The sequence below is a fragment of the Mustelus asterias genome, chromosome 6 (genome assembly GCF_964213995.1).
Source record: "Mustelus asterias chromosome 6, sMusAst1.hap1.1, whole genome shotgun sequence".
Lineage (NCBI taxonomy): Eukaryota > Metazoa > Chordata > Chondrichthyes > Carcharhiniformes > Triakidae > Mustelus > Mustelus asterias.
In genome coordinates, this window is record NC_135806.1 from 89,843,294 (window position 1) to 89,865,908 (window position 22,615).

Here is a 22,615-nt window from a genome sequence, read left to right on the forward strand (position 1 = left end):
TGACAACTATTTGCACTACTAGGGGTGGATGTCACAACACCTGACACCAAGGAAGACTGCAATATGTGACAAAGGCTGTCCTTTATGAAGAGGGAGGAGGTGCCAGACTTGGTTTTTCAGCATGTTGGGGTTAGCAGGCACCCAGGACTCTCATTTAATGGTACCATGCAAAGGAAATGACCCCACAAACAGCACCAGAATCTGTACAGGCTGATCTTCACCAGATACTTTCACCTCAAAATAAATGCCAGGCTATTACCCTCACCCTTACCCTGGGAGGATCATCAGTTGCTATTTAATCAGATATCCTTTTCATAGGATTTATGGAGAGAAATAACAAATGTGATGGCAGTAGCTGAAAAAGCTGCTTTCTACCAGGTGAAGCTGAGCAAACAGACACTTGACTTACCGAGCACAGAGAAGATACCTGATCAGTGAATCATTTTGTAAACTTGCTTAAAATTTCATTTAATTATTTATTTTGGTCTTGATAGTTCTTTAGAGGACTGTGTTCTGCTTGAGAGCATCCAGCAAAACACTCAGCCTCATTTTTACAATGTACATTGCCTTGGGTTTTCATGTTAAATACTTATTGTTGAAAAAACAACTTGGACAAGTTGGGTCTAGGCCAAGTACTCTGGGCATATCCCATGATAATTGCTCAGTTATGTATCGTACTTTTGGTAGCATTTTGTATTTGAACCATGAAATGATTTCAATTGAGAGGTTAATAATAAGGCTTCAGCATGTTAACCCATCCTCTATTATTCATATTGAATATAAAGTTACCCAGCATACTCCTGCAGGACCAACTGATCAATAAAGCATTGCATTACACATTATCAAAACCAGACTCACTTCAACATCATGAGGAGCTTTTTCAGTGCCACTGTAGAAGATATAATGGTACCAGTCAAGTCAATTGAACTGTTCTAATGTGTAAAGGTTGGCTGCTGTATTTTTAGTGGATCATATAGATGACTAGCCAGAAAGATTTTGAGGCATCCAGTTTATTATAAGGAATAAATCAAGCAATATCCAGTACTATATTGCTTTGTATAAAGAATTTTAATCATCTTTCATTTTAACATAGCAATGTGAATATTTGAAATTTATTTTCATTCTGTAATGTTGGATCAGTTGTAGTCTGAGTCATACAAATCTGTAAGATCTCAGGTTCAGCCTGATCTGTGTTGGGTGAGATAATCTTAGCTAGAGGGTTCTACAAAGAACAGTGGAAATTTGTGTTTTTTTAAACAGAGGTTTATGATGTTCTGGAATTTACTAAACAGAAAAAATAGTAGTAGGCTGTTCAACACCCTGAGCCTGATTCTCCATTTAATAAGATCACAGCTGATCTGATTGTGACCTTAACTCCACTTTCCTGTCTCCACACCAACAACCCTGAAATCCCTTGTCAATCGAAAATCTCTCTCACTTAATCGATAATATATTCAATGACTTAGCCTCCACAGCTCTCTATGGAAGAGAATTCCAAAGACTAACAACCCTCTGAGAAATTCCTCCTAATTTACATCTTAAATAGAGTACCCCTTATTTTGAAACCATGTCCCAAGCTTTAGTATCTCTCACCAGAAGAAACATTCTCTCAGCATCTACTCTATAAAGGCCCCTCAAAATCTTGTATGTTTCAATAAGATCACTTCTCAATCTTTTAAACTTCAGGCCTAACCTGTTCAACCTTTCCTCATATTACAAACTCATTTTAAAAAATTCTGTCACAGCATTTATTGCCCATCACAATTGTCCTTGAGGTGGTAGTTAGCTGTCTTTATCAAAAGTTGCAGTCCATGTGATGTAGGTACACTCTCAGTCCTGTTAGGAAGAGTTCCAGAATTTTCACCCAGCAACAGTGAAGGAACAATGATATATTTCCAAATCAGGGCGGTGTGTGGCTTGGAGGGGAAATTGCAGATGAGGTTGTTCCATGCACCTGCTACCCTTGTCCTTCTAAGTAGCAGGAGTTGCCAGTTTGGAAAGTACTGTCAAAGGAGCCTTGGTGAGTTATTGAAGTGCATCTTGTAGATGGTACATACTGCTGCCAGTCTACATCAGTGGGGTAAGGAGTTAATGTCGAAAGTGGTGGGTGGGTGCCATTTATATGGGCTGCCTTTTCCTGATAATATCAAGTTTCTTGAGTGTTGTTGGAGCTACACCGACCCAGACAAGTGCAGAGTATTCCACCATATTCTTGAATTGTGCTTTGTAGACACAAGGCTTTGGAGAATCAGGAGGTAAATTACCCACCAGAGAATTACCAGCCTCTGACTTGCTCTTGTAGCCATAGTGTTTATACGGCAGGTCTAATTGAGTTTCTGGTCAATGGTAACCCCTAAGCAGTTGATAGGGGGGATTCATGGTTAAATGACCAGGAGAAATGGTTACATTTGCTCTTTTGGGAGGTATTCGTTGCCTGGCACTTCCGTGACACGAATGTTACTTGCATCTCATACAGTAATCAGCCTAGTGAATCTTCTCTGAAATTCTTCCAATCTAAGTAAGCTGACCAAAATTCTGCACGGTGCTCCAGGTGTGCTCTCATCAGTGCCTTATACAGTTGTAGCAAGACTTCTGTACTTTTTCCCCACATTATACTCCATCTGTTAGATTTTTGCCTGGTCACTTAACCTTTCTATATCCCTTTGTAGGCTCAATGGACCCACCTCACAATTTGCTTTCCTGTCTCCCTTTCATCAGCAAATTTGGCTAAAATACAGTCAGCCCCTTCATCCAAGTCATCAATATAGATTTCTGATAGTTAAAGCCCCAGCACTAAAACCTGTGGCACCTTATCAAATGCCTTTGAGAAATCCAAACACACATTTACTGGTGCCCTTTTATCCACCCTATTTGTTGCATCCTCAAAAAACTCTAATAAATATTTCAAACATGATTTCCTTTTCACAAAATTCTGTTTACTCTGCCTGAATATATCAGATTTTCTAAATGCCTTATTACCTCTTTAATAATGGATTCTAGCATCTTCCCAATGACTGACATTAGGCTAACTGGCCTATAGTTTCCTGCATTCTTTCTTGAATAGAGGTGTTACAGTTACAGTCCATAATCTCGGGAACATTACAACCAATGCATCCACTATCTCCACAGCCACTTCTAAGACTCTAGGATGCAGGCCATCAGATCCATGGAACCTGTCAGCCTTAAGCCCCATTAGTATTCTCAGTACTTTTTCTCCAGTGATTATTTTAAACTCCTCCATCCCTTTTGCCTCATAAGATGTACGAGTAGGGGCTACAGGACCAGGAACAGTCATAGATGTTGTTTGTCAAATACTTTCTTTTGGTTTTAGTTCTGGTTTTTGTGATGTAACCAGTAAGGTACCACACAAATAACGGTGTGAATATTGCTGGAAAAGAGACACGAGTTGATTTCTACAATTATATGTACCCAAACTTTTAATCAATAACTGAAGTGGTTAACAAATGCAGTTCTTCACTAAATGGAAGATGAAGCTATTACAGGCGCTCGCCCTCAATTATTCCCTTAAATGGATTCTGAGCAGCGGCAATGATTGTCCGATTGCCACATCGCTTGTAAATTCCCTCAACTCAATGTTGATGTGCATTTCTTCCAGGGGCTTCCAAGCACAGCTTTCATAGAAATGTGCAGTGCAGCACCAGTGGGGAACTCCTTTGGAGCAGAGTATTCATGGAATCCCGGTCCATAGAATCCCTACAGTGCAGGCGGCCATTCGGCCTTTCAAGCCTGCATCGACTCTCTGAAAGAGCATTTTACCCAAGCACATTCCCTGCACATATTTACCATAGCTAACCCCCTAACCTACATATCTTGGGAGACTAAGGGGCAAATTAGCATGGCCAATCCATCTAACTCACATATTTTTGGACTGTGTAAGGAAACTGGAGCACCCAGAGGAAACCCACGCAGGCACAAGCAAAATGTGCAAATTCCACGCGGACGGTCACCCAAGCCTGAATCGAACCTGGGTCCTTGGCACTGTGAGACAGTAGTGCCACCATGCTGTTTGTTACAACTGTGCTGCCCATAAAGCCTGGGAATGATAGGACATGTCTCCTTTTTACAGTACCCAGCTACCATAGGCTCAGTTTAAAGCTCAAGTCTCAATGTCAGTGAATGGCTGTTAGTAAATGGGTAGTTGGGTCAGGTGGAGGGTGGTCAGGTTGGGTGGGGTGGGTGAGTAGCCTGGTTGGGTGAGGGGTAATCATCAGGTTGGGTGGAGGGGGATTAGTTGGGACTTTCACATGGCCTGGAAGTGATGCAATGGTCTGGAGATCATAAAAGATTTGGCCCATTATCAATATGGTACATCTCATTCAACCTACTGATTTGGGAATCATTGCCGCATTATTCTCCAACTACACGGCATCATAAAAAACAGTAATGGAGTAATCCAGAATGAAAACAAAATACAAATACAAACCAGAGCCAACATTCCAACACGGGTGCCAAGGTACACTCATCCATGCTCTCTGGCACTATTCCAAAGCGTCTAGTGTCAGGGATTTTAACTTTAATACTCTGGTCTCGGGCCTGTGTCACAAGGTGCATATTGGATGCCATAAAGTCTGGAGTTTGGTTGGGGGGGGGGGTGGGGACGGGGGAGCGGGGGGTGTCGGGGGGGGGGGGGGGGGGGGGGAGTGAGAAATGCAGAGAAAGAGAATGCCAAAAGAATCCCCAGAAAGATGTTTGCACTTCCCCATCATCTGTTTATAAGGGGCACAATAAACACTCCAAGCCTAACGGCCAGAAACTGAAAAAGGCAAGGGAATTTCTGCGGAAGATCAGATCTGGCACATGCAACACCAAGCAATACCCAGCCAATTCTCTCACCAGGAGGACCTCAAAAATAGTCTTAGACTCGAGTCGAATTGGTAATCTTTGACTTTCAGTAATTGTAGGAGAAACCCTGGCTGTAATTTTTAGATGGAATTACCGCAGATTTTAGTGTCATATCCTGTGGTTGGCTGCCTTCAGGATTTTTTACTTGTTTTGGCATGCTCGTGAAATGTCCCATTAAGACGCCAGCAGGGCTCAGTCAAATTGCAAGATTTAGTGACTATTGCTCGTTTATACGGCAGCGTAACTGCAAACTAAATTATAGCAGCAATGCACCAAAATTCTGACGTGGAACTATTTATTCAGCCATTTAATAACAGACCTAAACATTGTACTATATCATCATAATGCATGAGCAGTACCTGTACAATTTGCAAAAATGTCTGAATTAAGATAGAACAGTAAGTGAAGAGTTGTTGAATTTCCATTCAATGTTTTCTTAAAGATAATTTTAGCTTCCTTAGCTCATCCTCATTCCACGTTTTCTGGTTGAGCTTGTGAGAAGTTATTATGTTTTTAGCCATTAGCCTTAGTAATTCTATCAGTGAGCTAGAGGTGACATGGATTGCTCTGGACTGTAGCACACCAAGGGGCTACGACACTTCAAAGGGGTTGCTCATCCAATACTTGAAGTAGCAGCTCACTTCCACTTGCTATTTCCACCAGGCGGCTCAGTGGGGATGGAGAACACTCTTTTAAGCCAAGGTGCCCCCCAAAAAACATGAGTGTACATCTATTCTTCATACCACTAAATGATTTTGGCATGCAGCTGCTTTGAACATTTTGTTTACAAAATAAAAGCTGTGGATTAAGCATTGCCCACCCCGCAAAATAACAGCTTAGTGGAGGTTTGCAAAGGGTAGTTCTTTTAAAAAGCACCTTGATCAAAATATATACAATATTTAGACAGAACCTGACATTTATACAATATAAATTTGATTGTATTGCATAATAAGTATCAAAACTGCAAGACATCCAACAATGACATGCAAGAAAACAGTATTCCGTGGGGTAGTGCTTCATTGATACGCATACAGAATATTTTACATGCTACAACAGCCAGTGGCTTATTAGCAAACAATACTAAACATAATCAATATGGCAGAAGCCACAACACATCACAAGCTCTGACACTATTTAGCTAGTTTCCATAGAAACCTGAAGGGAATAAGTCAATATATCAATAGCTGTGCAGTCTACATATTTATGCAAATTCAATGACGAAATTATCAATTTAGACAGCCCTAAATGGTATCCTATTTGATGCATACAGCTTTGTGCAGATAAATCTTTCAGAACTGTTAAATCACTGTGTATTGTAGACAATACAATTTGGAGCAATTGTTAAATATTTCCAAAAGTTAGCAAGTCACTATTAAAAAACTTTGAACTGCAAAACTACCTAGCTTGTCTCCAGTTTGTTGTTAATTTTTGGCTGTGCAGCAGTGCTGCATAAGCATTATAATACCTGGCTAAAAATTTAGATCGATTCAATAGTTGTAGTTTAATTCTTCAGTGCTCAGTATATCATAAATGAAAACTTTTATTTTTTGTAAATAAACTTGTAAATCCCTTCAGATTTTGATAGAGTAAATCCAGGATTACGATGGCACAGTTTCACACAGAGTCTGACCCACCTCCATTGTAGTCAGTTTCTCTGCTGTTCACCCCAGGCTGAGACTGCAGACTCGACAATCTATTGCCAACAGGCCTTACTGTGGATTCTATCCTGTGGAATTTGTGAACTCTGTCTCTTACTAGGACAGGGTCAGACCTTTCATCAAGTTCCAAGAACTCCTTTGGACCAGAAGTCAGGTCCTTTTTTTGCACCACATTAGCAATTGCAGCAACTAGGTCTGATTCTGCCTTGTGTGTAGGGTTGTACTTATGCACATGAACCACATCTTCGCGTTCTCCCAGGAGCTTGGAAATTAGTGCATAAAAATTACCTGTATAAACATTGCAAGGAAACAGAGAAAATAAAGCAGAGGTAGTGAGAAAACCAATTCATTGGATGTGAAAAAGGTTAATAGGCTGATAAAGGCAGGCGGGAGAGCAAAAAGATAGCAACAATTATTTTGAGAGGCACAATTATTCTTAAAAGAATTTTAAAATGCATCATTTATCAAATTGGGATTGGAGAAATCTGTAAATAACCTTTGCCTCATTCTGAAAATAAAGATTAGAAATGGACAGCTCGACCTCATTGATCAGGCTACTCAACAAAGTGAATGCATAATAATAACCACATTGAAAAATTAATGATTACAATGCAATCCATTATCGGAAATAACACAGTCAGTAAATTAAAATAAATTGCTTTATCAGTAATCTTTGACCAAACAGAAATACTGAACAGGAAATATTTTTTGTTTGAATCTCTTTTATGTTTGTTTCCTTTCTGCAGGAGAGCATTGCTGATAATGTTTTAAATCTATAAATGCAATCATACCAAAAGGTTTCACATGCTGCAAGTGATACCTCTCCAACAGCATAGCTGAAATTGAGAAGTAGCTTGAGGAATTGCAGGCAAGAACCCATTGCCCCCTTCTGCGGCACATATTTGTTATTGCTCAGCAATGCACATTACTATATTAGCCTTGGATATGAAACAAATACACTATGTAGCACATTAATAAACCTGTGTATTGATTGTTCCAATATACTAAATAATTATGAAAATTGAGCTTTGGTTACTTACTAATTCAATTGGTCAATCTTTCAACCATTATAACTCTACTCTTTGGGATTCTCAAAAACTTGTTTTTTTCTACCATCAAAAGTTTTTGAAATTAAATCTCTTTGACCAGATTTCTGGTTTTCCCTCACTAACTTCTTTTGCTTTCCAGGCTGTGTCCACTTCTACATCCATCGAATACTAACACATTTATCCGAGAGGAGCACTCCATAAATCTTCTCACTGTCTGCTGGCATTATGGCACTATATGTAATCAGCTTTGATCGCTTCAAACAGATTATATAAATGAAAAAGGAATAATCTGCATCAGATAACAAAGTCCCAAAGGCTGGAATTAATCCCATTAACCTTTGCTAAATCAAAGTGACATTGTTCTCGTGTCTCTATTTCCCTTTTTGCCTCATACACATACATTCCCTATTAAATCATTATTTTGCAGAAAGCTTCCAACTGTTCAAAGTTGAATTTGTAGTCAGTTTTTATCCTTTCATGCATTAGATGCATGACTTAATAAATCTTTAAGATCAGCAGAGCATTATTTGAAGCAATTGTACTCTCGTTATCTAGAAGGAAGTTCACCGAAAGGCCCGTTTCTGTGATTCTATGAATCTAATTGCTATCTTGACGCTTTTTTCTTCCCTTGTCCAGTCTCTTCCCACCTACATTCTTGATTCTTCTGATGCCTTACGTCATTTCAATCTTTTCCAGTTTCCCTGCCTTAATCGTCCCTTCTTCATTCTGGATGTCCAATCTCAGTACACCTCCATCCCTTGTCAGGAGGCTCGGAGGGCTTTCCAATTCTTCCTTGAACAGATGCGCAAACAGTCCCATCCATCACCACTCACCTCTGTCTAGTTAAACTTGATTTCTCATTGAACAGTTTCTCCTTTAAACTTGTCTTACTTCCTCTACTGGTGCTGTGGATCTGAGCAGAAAGGCTTCCCAAAGCTCGTACAGTTCTTCCAGTCATCATTTGCATCTTACAACTCGGAAAACCTTGGCAAAATCCTTGCTGTACGCTGAGTTTGTTAAACTTGACGGGAAATATTTTCAGTAAGAAGTCTCACAACACCAGGTTAAAGTCCAACAGGTTTATTTGGTAGCAAATACCATAAGCTTTCGGAGCACAGCTCCTTCGTCAGATGGAGTGGATATCTGTTCTCAAACAGTGCAAACAGACACAGAAATCAAATTACAGAATACTGATTAGAATGCAAATCTCTACAGCCAGCCAGGTCTTAAATGTACAGACAATGTGGGTGGAGGGAACATTAAACACAGGTTAAAGAGATGTGTATTGTCTCCAGACAGAACAGCTAGTGAAATTCTGCAAGTCCAGGAGGCAAGCTGTGGGGGTTACTGATAATGTGACATAAGTCCAACATCCTGGTTTAGGCCGTCCTCATGTGTGCGGAACTTGGCTATCGGTTTCTGCTCAGCAACTCTGCGCTGTCGTGTGTCGTGAAGGCCGCCTTGGAGAACGCTTACCTGAAGATCCAAGGCTGAATACCCGTGACTGCTGAAGTGCTCCCCCACAGGAAGAGAACAGTCTTGCCTGGTGATTGTCGAGCGGTGTTCATTCATCCGTTGTCGTAGCGTCTGCATGGTTTCCCCAATGTACCATGCCTCGGGACATCCTTTCTTGCAGCATATCAGGTAGACAATGTTGGCCGAGTTGCAAGAGTAGGTACCGTGTACCTGGTAGATGGTGTTCTCACATGAAATGATGGCATCCATGTCGATGATCCGGCACGTCTTGCAGAGGTTGCTGTGGCAGGGTTGTGTGGTGTCGTGGTCACTGTTCTCCTGAAGGCTGGGTAGTTTGCTGCGGACAATGGTCTGTTTGAGGTTGCGTGGTTGTTTGAAGGCAAGAAGTGGGGATGGCCTTGGCGAGATGTTCGTCTTCATCAATGACATGTTGAAGGCTCTTTAAGAGAACATCTCCACATCGGGAAATATTTTAGCAGGAAAGTGCCAACCTTATCAAGTAACTTGTGCTAAAAGTTTGCATGTGCACACATTCTGAGAATCTGCCCTAGTGTGGGTAGTCTCTTGATGTTCATTGCTCAAGACACCTCATAAACAATGAGTGCCAACTCCCAGACACCTCTTCGTGCTGTTCCCTGGACCATGACCCCACCACCTAACATCAATCCATTGTTTCTAAGATCAGTACTGATTTCTCCTCCAAAGGTCATCCTCCACAACTTCCCACCTGATAGTCTCCCAGCCTCAAACAGTCCACTTAGACCTCATTCCCAAATCCACAAACAGAACTATCCTGGTCGATGTATCATTTCAGCCTGTTCCTGCCTCAATTAACTTATTAATTAATGAGCTGCCAAGAAGAGGTGGTAGAGGCGGGTAAAATCACTACATTTAAAAGACATTTGGACAGGTACATGGATGGAAAAGGTTTCGAGGGACATGGGCCAAACGCAGGCAAATGAGACTAGTTCAGTCTAGAAAACCTGGTCAGCATGGACGAGTTCGGCCGAAGAGCCTGTTTCTATGCTGTATATCTCTATGATTCTATGACTCTAATTGCTATCTTGGCGCTTTTTTCTTCCCTTGACCAGTCTCTTCCCACCTACATTCCTGATTCTTTGGACGCCTTGTGTCATTTCAATGATTTCCAGTTTCCCGGCCTTAACCGTCCCTTCTTCATTCTGGATGTCCAATTCGGGTACACCTCCATTCCTCATCAGCACTGTCTGAGGGGTTTTGAATTCTTCCTTGAACAGAAGCCCAAACAGTCCCATCAATCACCACTCTCCTGTCTAGCCAAACTTGTTCTCTCATTGAGCAATTTCTCGTTTTACTTGTCTCACTTCCTCCAAACAAAAGGTATGGCTATGGGTACCTGCATGGGCCATGGTTATGTCTATCTCTTAGCGGGGTACATGGTACAGCCTTTGTTCCAGTCTGACTCAGGCCTCCTCCCACAACTCTTTCTCTGGTACATTGATGACTGTATTGGTGCTGCTTCTTGCTCTCGGCCAGAACTCAAAAAACTCAATTTTGCTTTCAATTTCCACCCTTCTCACCTTCACAAGGTCCATCTCTGACACTTCCCTTCTTGACTTCTGTCTCCACTTCGGGGACAGACTGTCTGCTAATATTCATTACAAGCTCATTACTTCCCACAGATATCTCAAAACATTTCCTTACACCCTGCTTCCTGTAAGTGCTCCATTCCATTATCCTCGTTTCTCCATCTCTGTTGCATCTGTTCTGATGATGCTAACTTTCACAATGGCACCTCTGATGTTTTCCTTTTTCTAAATTGAGGATTTCACCACACAGTGGTTGTCAGGTCCCTCAGCTATTTACGACCCATTACTGCACTTCTGCCCTCACCCCTTCCCCTCCCTCCCACATCCGTGATAGAATTCCCCTTGTCCTTATTTTCCATTTCACCAGACTCTGTATTCAAAGGATCAACTTCAGTCACCTCCATCATGATGCCATCACCAAACACATCTTCCCTCCCTCACTCCGTCAACACTAAAGGGGTAGTTCCCTCCACGGCATCCTGCTCCACTCCTCTATCAACAACAACTCATCCCCTTGCCATGAAATGGCAGATGGTGCCTCTTTATCCCCTCTCTCCTCACTGTCCAAGGACCCAAACATTCCTTCCAGGTAACTCAGTGATTTACTCGTTCTTAGTCTTCTGTACGCGCAGACTGCATGACTACTTTGCAGAACACCTCCTCTCAGTCCGCAATCTTCTGATTGCTTGCCATTTCTATTCACTACCTTGCTCTCATGCTCACATTTCTGTCCTCGGTCTGTTGCATTGTTCCAGTGAAGCCCAACACAAGCTGGAGGAACAGCACCTCATCTTTCAATTAGACACTTTAAAACCTTCTGGACTCAATAGTGAATTCCACAACGTCTAACCGTGAACTCTATCCTCCATTTTGAACTTTCTTTTCCCTTCCAAGTGCCAAGTGTACCTTGTTTTCATGTTTTTGCTTCCAGACAGTGATGGCCTTCATTCTGCTATTAGCATCTACTTTGAATCAATTGCTTGTTTTTGCTAAACTACTGTCATCACTCCCTTTGCCTTTTGTTCCAGTACACCATTGGTATTTAAACTCTAGCCCTCCAGTCTATCCCTTACTTTACTTTTGGTTCCACCTGAAAGATGCACTGGGAATCCCCCTGGGATATTCCCAGTTAAGGGTTTAACCGGCCAACTTCCCCTTGACAACTGCGCTGGAAACCATCCGATAAAGGAATTTGAATCATTAACTTTGGTGGTTCTCTGCCAGTGTTATGCTAATAGTTACTCTGAAATGAAAACACTTCTAATTTCAACATAATTACTTTAAAGACCCAGACACCTGGATCATCCCCCCACCCACACACACCAGAAAAATGATGAGTTGGATTGTGAGATAAGGACTGTGCTAGTCAAACTCTAAGTTACAGCCTGCCTTCACGGCAGGAAATACGAGACTCAGGGCGAGTCCACTGATCAGGCAAGCTGTAGTACTACTGCTGCAGTTGTAATTTAAATGGGATTTACTGTAAATCTAAAAATACATCTCTCTCCTAATTCTTACATTTTCCTTCAATCATACGCATGCAACTTGCATTGTATCATGCAATAAGAAGTTTATTCTCCACATTAAATGTCCTCAAGCTGGCTACGTCATCGTCTGAGAGGTCCTCATTGTCATATCGCCTTCTACAAAATGTGCGCTATAAACATCCCTTTTGTTTTAAACAACATCCCATGTGAGAGCAACAAGAATTTACCCGGCAACTGGGTTGCGACCCCACTTTGAAAAAGCCTGGCTTAGATATTTACCTTCTCCCAAGTTTGTTATTTTCAATGGGACCTTTAAACCCACCTGCTTTAAGACAACTGATGCTGCTAAAAAGGGGGGCGTGTCAGCCTTTGTTTCTTTCCTTTTTACACTCTGACGCTTGGCCTTGGTGAAAGCTGCGCCGCCTGAATCGCTCCCGGCCTAATCCAGGAAAGTTGGGCGAAACAGGCACTTAAAAATTTTAGCACAGCTAATTGGGTATGGAATGGCAATCTGACGCTGTTTGCCACTCCAAGGAAGTTATGGCCCAATGACTGCCTAGGTGAGCATGACAGTATGACTGCATCAAAGGAAGTTTATACTGTACTATTGCTGAAGGAGTGAAGGGAGTCATCAGCAGGATAATTACTTGTAGAAGATAAATCTAGCATCTGAGCAACTACCTTTCACGGTCTCGGAACCTCAAAATAAACTGGGCACCATGTACTGTTGCTTAATGAATATAATCATGGCACTAACAAGCATTATTATATTTTGGTGGTCAGTTAGCCATGTTCTTGCTTTCCCACTACACACTGCACTCTTGGAAAAATTTGCACCCAGTAAATAATCTGCAACATGTCCAACAGATGAATTTCACAAGGAAGATTGAAGATGTTATTTCTAACAAAAATTGTATCTGTCACATGCTTGATACATCTCCAGGAAGTAGATTGACTGATTTCACAGATGCCCCTACAATAGCTTAAAAGGATTTGATGACGTAACTTAATGCATTCATCACTGTTCAAAAGAACCATGTAAAAGGCATTTCTTGGTCAGATTGAATGAATGCATGGGTCTGTGACTTGGCAAAGAGAGGTTTTCACCCCCCCCCCCCCCCCACTCCCAACCACCCCCTCCCGCCCCCCACCCCAACCACCAGTCATTCTGCAAATTTTTCCCTTCAGATAATTAACCAATTTTCTTTTGAAAGCCACAATTATCTCCACCACATTAAGGCAGTGCATTCAAGATCAGAAACTCTCGGTGCGTAGAATAATTTTCATGTTGCTGTTGCTTCATTTGCAAGTGGGTTAAAATTGGTGTCCTCTGGTTCTTGATCCTTCCACCACTTGAAACAGTTTCTCTTTATGATTTTAATCATATCTATCAAATCTCTTCGAAACCTACTCTTCTCTGAAGAGAAAAGCCCCAGAATCACTAATCTGTCTACAATGTGATATTAACAGGTAGAGAATTGTCTAGGCCTGTAGCGTGGCCCCTGGGGTAATGATGGCTGCAAATATAAATCCTTAGAGATAGGTGCATCTGTTAGGTCTGTAAAATTCAGTTTCCTCGCCAAGTTGCACAGGACAATAAGAGCCCCCAAGGAGATTGTCACCTTCACAACTTTCTCTGCCATTCACAAATACAAGAATTGATGCTGAAAAATTGAGAAAAATAAAAGGCCTACTCAAAATGTAGAAGCATTCTAACCAATTATTCAAACTGATCTCTCTTCAGGCTTCAAGTCCTGACAGGCTGTTGGCGATCATGGATCTCCATGTTAATCTTGCTTTGGAGATGTGGATCATCTTCATTGGTAGCACATTTATCCAATGTGCTGCTCTTTAGAAAGATGTTTGTCTATCTCTTTTACCATCAATCTTTCCCACCAGCATTAGACTTTTTAAATCATGATTTCTTATATGTGCCCAAGAGATTCCAACTGTCTCTTTGAGGTTTTCCAGTTTAAAGAAACTTACATTCAATTGTCATGCGGCAAGTAGTCAGAAAGGTAGCAGACTTGTACTGTGGATGGCAACAAGGAGAAAAGAGGGCCATCTCATGCTCCTCTTCTCCAAATTCCTTTCCAAATCTTCAGTTATGTATGAGTTTAGGAAAAAATACCCAAAAAGCCACATACAGTCCAGTTTTGTATTCCCTGGAATATAGAAGGTTATGGGGGTGATTTGATTGAAGATCTTAAGGATTTTGAAACAAATTGACAGGGATGATAAAGAGAAACCTTTCCACTGGGAGGAGTCTTACAATCAGAGCCATTCAAGAGATAAATCAGGAAACATTTCTTCATGCAAATGGTGATAGAAGTGTGAAATTCTCTCCCACAAAAAGTAGTAAATTAATTTCAGACTTGAGGTTGGTAAGATTTTTTATGGACAAAGGTGCAAGAAAAGGGGCCCATTGAATGGCAGTCTGTTGAATGACTCTCCATTTCCTATGCCGTCAGGAGGAACTCTTCCTATCCAAGCAGTTATCAGTGTTCTCTTGCTCAGTGCTCTGACAACTGATCAATGAGCTTCTCTCTCCGTTACTCTTAAATGATTTATGTTCCTTGTTCCAAAGGAACCTCAAACATCTGCTACTTTCCATCATTTGCAATAAAGATTTCATAAAACCTGCGACTGCGCATTGTTTATATCTGACCAAACAAAAAACCTGTCACTACCATGCCAAACAAAATCATTCAATATTTATTTTATAATGCGTCAGCCTGACCCAGCCTTTAAGGAAAGTGAGCCATATTCCATCTTCATTTCTTGAGCTTATCTATCACAAATGATGTTGAGTTTTGAAGAAAACTCAAAAGTTCACTAAATTAATCAATAGATCCGTTTCCTAATGATTGCAAAGGTGGTTACATGGGTAGTGATGACTCAAACTGCCATGATTCCAGAAATCTCAGATTTCATCTTCAAATGATTCCATTCTGTATCAGCAGACAACAGCTGCAAAATCATTTTGTAGCACATTGGCGATTAACACATTAAAGCACACAAGGTGCTTCACATAAGGACCACACAAGGAAATATATATTAGGATAGTTGACCTAAAGTTTGTTGAGGTAGATTTTAAGGACCTACTGAAAGGAGAGAGAAGTAAAGGAGTAAAGAAGTTTTAGGGAAGAAATTTCAGAGTTCAGACACCTGAAAGCACAGCTGCCAATAGTGGAATGGTTAAAATCAAGGAGACCCAAGAGGCCAGAACTCTGAAGGTTGTAGGGCTGGAGGCAGTTACAAAGATAAGGAAGACTGAGGCTACAGAATGATTTGAACAAAGGATGAGAATTTTAAAAATAGTGTGGCCAGACAAAGAGCCAATGCAGTTTGAAATCTTGGGGTGATGGATGAAAGGGACTTTTTGCGAGTTAGGATAAAGGCAGCAGAACATTAGAATAATGAAGTCTAGAGGTTAAGGTATCGAAGTGCATTTTCACAGCAGATGAATTGGGGGAGAATACGGACAAGATAATGGAGGTGGAAGTAGGCAGCCTTTGGGACGAAGATGATATGAATTCAGAATCTCAGCTCAGAGTGAAGAACACTGAACAGTCTGCTTCAACCTCAGACATTTGTTAGAGGGATGAAGATAGTGAAGAGTGAACAGAATTTGTAGGCAGGATCTAATTAAATGTCTTTGATCATCCTTATGCTCAACTGGAAGGAATTCCTGTTCATCCAAAACTGAGAGTCGGACAAGCAGCAAGTAATGGCAAATTGGAGCAGTGGAGGAGTCAAGAGAGGTGGCAGTGATGTACAGTATGGTGTCATTAGTCTGCACACACAATCTGATGTATTTTCAGATGTCACAATACAAATATGAGAAATTAAATTTGATGTCGTAAATTTTAAGTTGGATATACATAACACCCCTAAAACAATAAGTTATGCCAAAAATGGGAATTGAACAAACTATAATGAAGTACAGTTTTGCATTAATGACTGTCAGTTATATGATACACTTGTTGGGTAACCCAGTAACTGTTTATTGCTAACAGTCCCTACAATTTTGTCTTTTCAGCTGTCAACCCTCCGAAAATCTAGGAGTATCTGGAAAGACAAGGAAAATCCCAAATGCTGTATACCACAAATTGTCTACAAGTACCCACGACTACCCCTTTCTCTATTCAAAGCAACTGTCAACTAGGCAGTTAAGATATAATTGGATCGGTATGACAATGTCAGGTTGAGTATTCAGTTATCTCTTTATTACTGCAAGTCCTATGTTGCATAGTAAGTGCATAGATTATGGGTGGGATTTTCCTCCCTCTTTGTGGCATGTTTCATGGTGGCGTGAGGTGGCTCGCCGCTTGCTGGCAGCAAGATTTTATGGTCTCCTTGTTGTCAACTGGGTTTCCCATTGAACGCACCTTCACCGCCAGGAAACCTGTGATGGGGTGCACCATCAGCAGGACCATAAGTTTCCATCATCAGCAGGACCATAAGTTTCCACCAGTGTAAATGGCGGCAAGATTTTGGTGACTATGATTAAGATGTGCAATGCAAAACTAATTTGCACTTGCACTGTCCCTTTAGTTAATTGCATTTTTTCTAAACCTTTTCCCCATATTATTTCAGCTCGAATATCTTATTATTCTTCAGGTATATATATATATAAATATGATATATTTATATTCATGCCATCTTCATGCAATGTAGATCAGTGTTGAGAAGAAATAAACTGCAAATTGATATCTTAGTAAGGCTTTGGAAGAATCAGATAACTCTGATGTCTAGCTCAATATGAATCGGATGAATTAGTTAAAATATGTCATGGAAACATGCAGATAGAGGAATAAACTTCTTAATTTCTGTCCAATCAGCAAATCTTAGTGCAGGAATTTATTAACTGCTTCTGCACCATAATCTGTAAAAACAAAATTGATATTTAGCTAGCCAGCATAAAAATGACTTTTATTTAAAAATTCATTTATGATATGTAGGAGTTGCTGATGAGACCAGCACTTTTTGCCCATCCCTAGTCGCCCTTGAGAAGGTGGTGGCAAGCTGCCTCTTGAACCACTACAGTCCCTGAGATGTAGATACACCCACCACACTGTTAAGGAGGGAATTCCAGGAATTTGACCCAACAAAAGTGAAAGAACAAGTCCCAAGTCAGGATGGTGAGTGACTCGGAAGGGAACTCCAGGTGGTGGTGCCACCAGGTATCTTGTTCTTCGAGATGTTAGTGGTCGTGAGTTTGGAAAGTGCTGCTTAAGTAACTTTGGTGAGTTCTCGCAGTACACCTTGTAGATGGTGCACCCTGCTGCCATTGTGCGTCAGTGATTAAGGGATGGAACTAACATATAGTTTAACTACATCCTTTTAATTTTTTCTTTCAAAAAGCGATACATTCTGGTTCGACCAGGTCTGTAAAACCTGCTGCAATTTATCTCTGTTTGCACTTTTGGTACGATCTCTTAGAACACGATCGAAGACATATTTTATTCGAACATTTTATCTCCCCCCAGCCCACACTCACCCAAAAAAGTGATCAATTTAAATGTTTTTTCTCAAGCCCTAACTTCTGCAAAATGTTCTGCATAGTTGTTGAGAAATTCGGCTTGAGACATAATACTGCATTTTTAATAACAAACATAAATATTTTAAGCAACCTTTTATTTGCAGATGGACTGCACAATGGAGAATTTCCAGTAAAATTGGTCCCCTGTGGGACATCATCTCAAGTACTGAATTTCAAAATATTAGTCCTTAAAGTACTGTAAATATCCTAAACACTGCATCCTTGTAAGGAGTCCTCGACTTTCAAAGCAGAAACTACTATTTGCTGTTGATGTCAGAGTTGAGATTTGAGAGAGGGCTTACAAAAATTGCTATCATGGTAACTACCCTTCAAAGAATATACCAACTAATATAACTGACGACATTTTCAACATTTTAATACTGAAATACGTTTATGAAAGGCAATGAATTCATATTGGTTGTGCCTAGAGGTAGACAAATGCATCCAGACTAACATATGTTTGCACTTTGCATCTTGTTTAATACAAGCTTTCTGCTCATTCTCATGATCAGCACCCATATGAAGAAAAATTGCAGCACCTCAAGTAGGAACTCGACTAAAAACAATATCCTCACTTCGTAAAGATTCCAGATACTGATACATAAGCTTTATAATGGTAACTGTTTGTTGTAACTTAAATTGACGAAATGTATATCTCACATTTTTGATAATTCCAGAGTGGTACTGGGGTTGGTGCTTGTTGACTTGTGGCCTCTATTTGTAGCGGTGTCCTCAACGAAACATTGGGAAGACCAGAGTCATTGTCTTTAGCAGTCCCTGCCACAAGCTGCATTCCCTAAACCACCAACTCCATCCTTCTTCCCTGGCAACTGTCTTGGGCGATACCAGATTTTCACAACTTCAGTGACATATTTCACCCAGAGATGAACTTCCAACCGCATATCTGGGCCATCACCAAGTCCATTCATTTCTATCTTTATAATGTAGCCTGACTCTCACCCCACCTCAGCTCATCTGTGTTGGCGCCTGGTTAAGCAATACCGTGATTTTAAAGTTTTCATTCTTGTCTTCAAATCTCTCCTTGGCCTCAATTCTTCCTATCCAGCTCCACACAACCTTCAAGGTATCTGAATTCCTCTAAATCTGGTGTCTCAAGCAAATAACTGCTCAGCAGTTATTTTTTAAAAAGTCATCACGGACAGCTGCAGTACCACTGATCTGTATTCCCAGAAGATTGGATAAATTTGGTTTTAGACAACCACTTTAGTGTCATATCCTTTTTGCCCTGTTCCATTCACTGCTTTTATTTATCTTTGTTTAGACATCATCACCGCCAAAGGTACATTCATACATCATATGGACACAATATTTTGCTGCATTAATTGAATAGATTCCTCTATCTACAAAAAGGAAGATAAATTCCACAGTGAACATAAAAGCGTAGAGGTGGTAAAAATAATTCTATTCAGGTCACATTGTATGTCATGCATTTTATTTGCACAGCTCTGAGCCAGCTGATTGATGCCTCATGAATTACTTACTGGAAAGAGTGCTAGCAATGTGATTGCATGCAGTCCTTTTGTGAAAAAACGCACAATTGCATCAGATGAATATCAATCATTTGATGTTGCAGTGAGTAGAATGAAATTTAGTAAAAACAATTTTCCATAACAGAATAACACTTACTCATCATAGTTGGGTCAGATTTTGCTGCAGAAACTCAGTGTTCACTGTTAATTACCTGGAAATCAGACAATTTCCAGTGGCCATGCTTGCACCATTATCATGGATATCCAGAAGTCGTTATCTAAGATGTCCTGTTCTTAAAAAGCTTCCTGAAAAAGGTACTTTGATATCTGACTTATCATTGAAATAAGCGAAATTAAGTGATATTGCAGTACTTATATGGCTGATACAAAAAAGTTAGATCTTGTCTATTCCAAGATACATCTACATCTTTTTAATAGCATGGTAATTCTTAATTTTTGCTAAATACCCTCTCTTGTAATAAAAATTCTTTCAAATGTTCAGCCTTGTTCCTTCAGATTTCTAATACTGTTAGGCAATTTTTTAAAAGTTCATTTATTTTTAACTTTTCATTCTCTTATCTCTCTCTTTCTCAATCCAATCTCCCTTTCTGTACCTCATTTGACCCAGATTGAATACACAAAACTGATACTTCTTGGTTCAAACTCTGTGCTGCGCATTTACCATTTTTCAATGCGATTGGTGAAGGGGACACAGTTGATTACCTGTTCACAGATGCCTTGCAGAGGGTGCCACACTGTTTTGGCTCTCTAATTTAGAGCTAAGTAAAATCTCAGTCTATGACAAGTTCAAGAACAATGTACAGCCAGCGCCTTTCATTCATGACTGACAGCAAAATCTGGCACAATAAATTTTAGCATGCAGTACAATTTTTGAAGTTCAATCATCATTTCAGCTGCTGATGATAATTTCCAGACCAATGAGAAAAATTACCTTTTAATGTCAAATAAATGGCCGTACATACCCTGGTCAAGAACAACCTCTTCCTCCCTTTTAGGTTGCTGCAGTATAACATTTTCATCTGGGTTCTCTTTACCTAGTGGTCGCATTAATGAAAAGTACATTATTACAATTTGGTCTTACATAGCACCTTAAAACAAATGCCAATGATCCCATCTTTGTGCACGACTGTTATAAATATGGTCTATAAAAATGGTTCAAACTTTGTAAAATAACCAAAATTAGGAAAATTGCTGAAAGGAGAGACATGCTGCCAAATCTCTTTTTATTTCATTCAGCAGCACAAACTCAAGAATGCCTACATTCAAATGATCACAACAATTTATACTGCAGGAGAAAAGGGTGCTGATTAATTGGCCATGGTATTGCCATGGAGAAAGCAACAGGGAGTTGTAGGTTCCCAAGTTCCTGGGTAATCAAGAAAGGCACAAAGCTTGAAATTATCCCTTTTGTTTTGCAGAGGTCCCTACATTTGAATGTATGTTGCTTCCAGCAGGGGTAAATGAACCATGTTACTAGCTCGACTGATTATCCTAAATTGGTTGTTAGTGTATCTATTATCGCATCCAGGATTGGTCAGCAAGTGTTGCCCAGTTACAGAATCACATCAAACAGCAGACATTGTGTTTTGGGTTTTGAAAGAAAGGGTTGTACGTTAGCTTTGACAAACAATGGCTTCTTGATTCAATCAGTCAACCGCTGGGACGTACGGTCCACATACCTGGTATTTCACCAGCACTGAAACGTACATCACATTGCTCAATTATGCGGAAGGCCCATTCCCTGCAAAGGCCAAGTATCTCAGAAATTTAAATACAGGTTAAGGAAGCTGTTTCACTGTTACTATGAACTAGTTACAGAAGTGGCATTTTCCACTAATGGGATGCAGCCATAGGTCCGATAAGACCTTCTACCTACCACACAATTGAGCCTTTTTGTGTATGCATTTCAGTGCTGATCAGCGCCAGGTCATAGGTCTTGGTGATCAGCTGATTGAATGAAACAGCATGCCCCTTTGGCTGTTTATAACAGGCAGAGTATAGACTGTACTCAAACAGCCCTTGCTTGCAAACTCCAAAACAAAACGTCAACTTTTAGATGTAATTCCACAATTGGCCAGCACTTGCTGAACAATCCCGACTGCATTAATCGCTACGCTAACAAGCAATTTTAGAAGCAAGATACATTCATATGCAGGGCCCCATTCCCATTCAAAAGGAATATGTTTAAGCCCCGTGCTATTTCTGAATTCCCCGGGAGATTAGGGAGCCTATAGTGCCCAATTGCTTTCTCCCTGGCAATGTTTTGACTAATCAAAGTTTTCTTTCCAATGAATCCATACCCTTTTTTCCTGTAGGATAAACTGTTTTCACTTGCAATTTAGCCTTCTTGCATTTGTCATGATGAGTGGAAGGTAAAAAACTTCAGCAACATGCCTCGCTTTTCAGCAATATTCAACTTTGGTACTACCAAGTGGCTATTAAATACCAAATGAGGAAAAGGACCAATTAACAGACCAATGCAGATCAATATGTCACTAATGTACATTTTAGAAATCCCAACGAACAGCAGCAAAATTTCCAACAAATGAGAAGAAATTGTATAGTCCTATTACTTCATATTTCATTTTCCAATTGCAGTAGAAGGGAAGATTTTATTTCTAGATCTGTGTCTATACTAAAACTTCTTAAAAACCATAAATTAAAAACGGTCACCACTTCATACAACACAAGATAGCATTCCCAGGATATTAGCCGAATACAATATTTGTAGCTTGATATTGGGACATTCTATTTTTCGACGCTTTAGCTTCATCATTAACTGTGAAAATCTCATCATCAGAACAAACTTTGTAACTGGCTATTTTTAGACAACTCAATTTTATTCTTGCAACTGGATATTCCTATTTAATAGTGGAAGCTAGTCCAATGGTGCAAAATACAAAAGCCAACTCAACAGCTTAAGGAATGATTACAGAGCCGCTAAAAGCTGACAACGCAAAGCAGTTCAAAAATGAGGTTACAGAGGGTTTGCAATTTAAGCTGTAGTTATAACTGATCTTCAAATATTTGAATTGAGGGGAAAAATAAAAAATACAGGAAAGTCTGAACGCAAAATATAAATATGGAAAGTCATAACATTGATGAAGCTATGAGGAGTGCGGCGAGAGAAAGTGCGCGCTTTCGCTCATTTTATGCTCTTATACTACTCAATTAATAGACACATAATCTACACCATTGACACCCAAATTAATTTTCCCATATCCAACCTTCCAAGCAGCCCGTGCAGAAAGTCATCTATTTCTCTGGGCCTAATGCATGGAGACACGATACCATCCATTTTTATTTACTTTTAGAGACACTTCCAACCTTCCTACTTCAAGCTAGCACCCTTGGCTTTTTCCCTCATTAATTCAATCTTGCAGTTTTCAATGGACATGCAGAAATGCCACTGTTGACATTATCTGGAACTATACAATGGTGGCCCCAGCAGCAGAATT

General features: G+C 40.2%; 1 protein-coding gene across 2 annotated transcripts in view; it reads right to left on the bottom strand.

Moving 5' to 3' along the window:
- The window catches only part of pam (peptidylglycine alpha-amidating monooxygenase), a 244,402-nt gene that overhangs the window by 31,602 nt on the left and 190,185 nt on the right, over positions 1-22,615 (bottom strand). Inside the window, exons 14-15 of one of the 2 annotated variants that reach the window (XM_078214718.1) lie at positions 20,120-20,191; positions 6,498-6,809 (exon numbers count right to left, since the gene is read on the bottom strand). In XM_078214718.1, coding sequence (XP_078070844.1) covers positions 6,498-6,809; positions 20,120-20,191 — 384 coding nt within the window. The remainder of the gene's footprint in view (positions 1-6,497; positions 6,810-20,119; positions 20,192-22,615) is intronic. The other variant, XM_078214719.1, reaches the window with a different exon arrangement.